Genomic DNA, 5,595 nt, shown 5'->3' on the forward strand with positions numbered 1-5,595 from the left:
GAATAAGGTGTTTTTCAAAAGAGCTCGTGGATTGTACCAGTGTTATTAAATGAAATACAAGTGAAGTCATATAAATGGATCTCGTGTAGGCTCAAAGGAAAAAGTATCGATTGGCTCATTTGGCTAGCTAATCTTTCATTGTACCTAGATTTATAGATTTCGTGAGGGTTGCAACCTTTGCACCCTAATATGTAACTCGTGATCCTTTTAGCTCGGCCTTTGTTTTGTAAGGTTGAAGTTTTCGTTGCATCTTTCCCTGTTTTATATAATATATTACCTTGCTTTATAAAAAATAAAAATAAAAAATAAAAAATCATATGGTACATTTTAATATACGGGCGTAAATCTTGACTCCGTATAACCTACCGAGTCCAAAACGAGCTAAACAATACTAGAAGGACCATTAATATAAATGTACCTAAACCATTTAGGTCATATCAGTAACCTAAGCGGAAAATAGTAATCCAGTGGAACAAGGCACACGGTAGTAAAGGTGGACCACAAATTTAGTCGGTTTTATTCATTTCTCCTTCGTCTTCCACTCGTCAAAACAAAATTAACAGAGAACCATTTCTTCAATTTTCTCTCTCTTCAAAACCCTTAAAATTACACAAATTATATACAACTTCGATCGCATAACAGACCCTTCAATTCCTTAAATTTCACAAAAAAGATTCTTTTTTTTTTAATTTGATAAAAAACCCATCATTTTTTTGTTGTGTTAAACGATTATAATAATTATTATACATTTATTTGACATCTGGGCTTTCGTGATCACCGTAAATTTGTTTTGTTTTGTATTTGGGGATGACGAATTCGGGTCGGATTCGGGTCAGGGAGGATAGATTTTACAGTCCACCGGCGATGAGAAGGTACAATCAGCAACAGCTGGAGCAAGTACAACAAGAAGAACGTAAAGTACAACACAAACAGCAGCAAGAAAAACAGCAGAAATTGGAATCTTTAATTAGTAACAGTAACAGCACTATTAGTGATTTGGTGACTAATTTGGACCGATTTATGAAACACACCACTCCAATTGTTACAGCTCAACATTTTCCTAAGGTATTATTTTAAAGAAATTGTAACTTGCCCATGTGAATTTTCAATTATTTGATGATTTTTACATTTTATATCTGTAATTGATTAGTTTGTTGCTTGTCAATTGACATATGTAACTTTTAGATTGATTGTTGATGATAAAGTTTACTGCTTGTGTGTCATTAGGGTTTAGACCCTATCCATATTCATCATAAACTTGTTATTGAAGCATGCTTTGATGTTAAACTTTTGTGGGTAATGTATATTAATGTCAAGTTGTTGTTGTAAAACTTATTGGTTGATGATTATTATTATTTGAAGCATTTGCGTCTGCGTATGCGAAAGCCCCAAGTGGATTCTTGCTTGTGTTGTACTATAGTCTATATTTGAATTGAATAAGTAATGCTGATATTAATAATTGATTATCTTGTTTCGGCCATCTGTTGTTAATGATTTTGCATGTGATGTTGTTCTTAATTATAATACAAGGTATAACACCAATTATATAATTTGCATTATATACTTTTAAGAAACGAGGCCTATTTTATAATCATTAGTAAACATTCCTTACGATTACCGCATGACCAATAGCATAATCTTACTGTTTGTGGCTAAATCCGATAATGCTTATGAGTGTAAACCAAGATGATGTTTTTTAATTGGTGTGTATTTGTTTCGAGATATGTAGACTAGTATGAAGAAATGGAGGAATCAAGAAAATGATTACCACCCGTACTTTATTCTTGGTGATCTTTGGGAATCGTTAAAAGAATGGAGCGCATACGGGGCTGGAGTTCCACTTGTATTGAATGAAAGTGACTCGGTTGTGCAATACTACGTGCCCTACTTATCTGGTATTCAACTATATGTCGATCCATCAGCACCCGTAACCACTATAAGGTCAGTTTCTTATTACCTTTCGGTTACTCGTTATATGTTTTTGTTTTGAATTTGCATATGGAGAGTGTGATTACTTCATACGTCTAGATTATGTCTTGCAATTTTGTTTAGGTTTTAATAAAAAAATTAGAACCGGGGGCTCGATCCCTGATGCAATAGATACGCAACACGAGAGCCTAACTAATTCACCTAAAACCACTATCAGTATATAAAAGGAATTTTAAATACAAAACTGTTAATATGAACGCCACTAAATAAGGAAGAAAAAAAAATAACACGCAAAATAATTCCCGGTGAACAGTATTTGTTGTTTTACTATAAAAGGATAATATTGTATGATCTTCCTGTATTTTTCAATCTCGTGGACGCATCTTTGTTCATTTCGGATCTGACAAACTTGCTAAAAATGTACAATCGAGTCTTTAACGGCTAGAATATTCGGGGATTCTATTCATATCATACCTCATGTAGTCATTTTGATTATGTGTTAGGTACTTATGCTCTAGATTCTATATAAAAAACCAAACTGTATATATTTGTGTTTGTATTTTTAACGGCAATCCGAGTGCGCAAGTTAGTAACTTTTATTGAATTATAAATTGCATTAAAGGATTTTTGTTAGTTATTTGGATGGAAACATGCAATTATTGTGGATTTATGATCATAAGTATACGTGCTACTAATATTGGTTTTTCATGTTTAAATAGGAGACCTGGTGAAGAAAGCGATTCTGATTCATCGAGAGCTACTAGTAGTGACGGAAGCTATGAGCCTGGGTCACCTGCTCATGGACCTCGGGTTAAAGAAAACGGTGCTGGTTCTATCACCAAAAGTTTTAATAAGCTTGTGCTAAGAGGGGCTCCTTTTGTGGGAGACGGTATGGAAGAAAGCGAGATTAGAAACCCTCCCGGGCTATTAATATTTGAATACTTTGAACGCGCTTTGCCCTATCATCGTGCACCGTTAGCTGACAAGGTAACAAATTTAAGTATGTACGTTTAATAGCTTTCGCTCGTCATGCACATTTACAACTTCACTCATCCCTTGACATTACATTATTCTTGAGTTGGCTGATACAATTTTTGTTCATTTGTCTAAATGATTACCTTACTAAGGCAGTATGTCAAATATAATTCCAAAACGTCATCTTACATTGACAGTTTCTTTGAATAGGGCAAACTGCACTGAAAAAATCTAAAATTTCTGACTTTCCAATTTGAGGTACTCACTATATTTAATGTTAACAAATTTCAAAACGTGTCTTGTGTTTGCCATCGCAACAAGTACGTTTTCCTATTAAGCGTGCTACCATCCACCAACATTGTTTAGCGTGATAACTTGCTCAATTAGTAAAATAATCCTTTTAAAGGTGCCAAAGAAAAGTTGAATTTCGATAACTTGGACTAATAAAAAGGTACGAAACTATTATTCTACACTTCTAGATGAAGTGGTTTAGGAGGATGTTTACTTTTATAATACACATTGGGTGACTTTCGGCACTTTTTCTTGTGGATTTTTAAATATGTTTTTGACTGCGCAACATTGTGGGATAAAACTTAACTTGAACAATGAGCCATTCATAATTCACCTCTGCATTTCTCATATGGAACATTTACTTATTTTGTTGTTCTCATCATTACTAATAGATATCCATATTATAAGTTATATTTGTGTAGGATATTTTATTACTATATATGCTATTTAGATTTAGATAATATCCTATACAAATATACAAATATAACATATAATACAGATATCTATTAATTACAATGAGTCATGAATCTTGATCTAGGGTCACAATTTTCACCATCTTCTCATCATGTTTAATGGTATTCTAAGAGTTAGGTAATTTTTGGTTATTAGTTTTTGAAATGATTAATTTTAAAGTTTCACACTTGTTTATTCTCACCATCCTATTGATCATTGATACTTAAATAAATCCTCAAGATTATGCCAACTTGTTACTCACATGTTCATATGTGATGCACTCACGATAATATGCTTAATAACTAATGGTCATAATTCATTGGTTATTGATCTTAACAGATATCAGATCTTGCATTGAAGTTTCCAGAACTGAAGACTTATCGGAGCTGCGATCTGACTCAATCAAGTTGGGTTTCCATTGCTTGGTAAGTTCGTATAAGCATCTTAAGCGTAAACGTCACTTAATCATCATCATCATCATCATCATTATTACTATTACTATTACTATTACTATTCTGAACCGAGTTTTATGAGTGTTTTGCAGGTATCCCATTTACAGAATTCCAGTTGGCCCGTCTCTGCAGAATCTTGATGCCAGTTTCTTGACTTTTCATTCTCTGTCAACACCAATAAGAAGTATGTCTCCATTTTTTGTTTCTACACGACTTTTCTTGACATTTGTTGACTTTTGTTGACTTTTCTTGATTTTTCACTCTGTCAACCTAACCCTAAAAAATGGTCTCTGTTAACACCAATAAGAAGTATGTCTCCATTTTTTGTTTCTACATGACTCTTCTTGACTTTTTGTTGACTTTTCTTGATTTTTCATTCCCTGTCAACCTAACCCTAAAAAATGGCTGTCGTGTGTCTTGCCTTACATATACTGGATGGGTTCGATGTAGTTGTGGTTGGTTGACACAAAGTTTGTATTTTTAACCGGGGGTTAGCTTTTTCGTGCGGGGTTCTATATGAACAAATTTGTGCGTAGACCGAGTTTGTGAAAAAATTAAACTTTGTTTGTGATGCAGGTACAATTGAGGATAAGCCACATCTTCATGGATCAACTATCGTTGAGGTTCATGATGTTGGGATGCCGTGTCGGTTATTGTTACCAATCTTTGGGCTCGCTGTTTACAAGTTCAAGAATTCTGACTGGACTCAAAGTGGCATTCACGGTACCGAAAAAGTCAACTCCTTGATGCAGTCAACTGAAAATTGGTTGCGAAGTTTGAACGTGTATCACCCGGATTTCGTGTTTTTTAAAAATCATGACTTTTGGCGAGGGTAAGTAGGCGGTACAACACCAATAGGTAAAACTGACCAAAGGTTAATGTGTTTTTTTTGACAATGGAACCTTGTTGATATGATGTAGTTACTGTACAAACAATGTTGTTAGCATTTGTAAACTAATGTTTTTATGTGCTCAAAATTGAAACTTAAATTTTTTAGGAATGGTGATCTTGTTGAGCTTTTGGTGGATAGAAATTTATGTGGGCTCATTAGTGACATCACTAATTGCAAATGATATGTGTACTTCTGCTTGTCTATGAAATACATATACAAAGTTAAAGAAGTTTCTCTTATAATGTCCATGAAATACATCTAACAAAACTTATACAAGTTTATCATATGATGTCTACAAAATATACAGATAACTTAAAAGATTTTCAGTTTATTAATTGTGATATGTGTAAATCGAGTTAGTGACTGTCACTTCATCACAAAACATTATTAGAGTCAAAAATATTATAAGTGATCACTAGGGTGACCATTTCACTAATAATATTATATAGTGATCAAAATGTAGTGACGATTTTTTTAATGATAATTAAATAACAATATTAGTGACGAAATAATAAGTCATTACTAAAAGATCGTTATAAATGACCATTTTTCTTGTAGTAATTTTTGGTGTTTTCCTTGGCCAGTTTTGCATGACCCTGGGTT

The 5,595-nt window shown here is 33.4% G+C and overlaps 1 protein-coding gene across 1 annotated transcript; it reads left to right on the forward strand.

The window, feature by feature from the left end:
* Nucleotides 1-551: 551 nt before the first annotated feature.
* Nucleotides 552-5,174, forward strand: LOC139855443 (uncharacterized). Its single transcript, XM_071844667.1, has 6 exons — nt 552-1,065; nt 1,730-1,941; nt 2,649-2,916; nt 3,988-4,073; nt 4,193-4,284; nt 4,677-5,174. Exons 1-6 carry the CDS (start codon nt 808-810, stop codon nt 4,934-4,936), a joined length of 1,176 nt encoding a protein of 391 aa, XP_071700768.1. The 5' UTR covers nt 552-807; the 3' UTR covers nt 4,937-5,174.
* Nucleotides 5,175-5,595: the final 421 nt, after the last annotated feature.

Source organism: Rutidosis leptorrhynchoides, chromosome 6, assembly GCF_046630445.1.
Source record: "Rutidosis leptorrhynchoides isolate AG116_Rl617_1_P2 chromosome 6, CSIRO_AGI_Rlap_v1, whole genome shotgun sequence".
NCBI classification, from domain to species: Eukaryota; Viridiplantae; Streptophyta; class Magnoliopsida; order Asterales; family Asteraceae; genus Rutidosis; species Rutidosis leptorrhynchoides.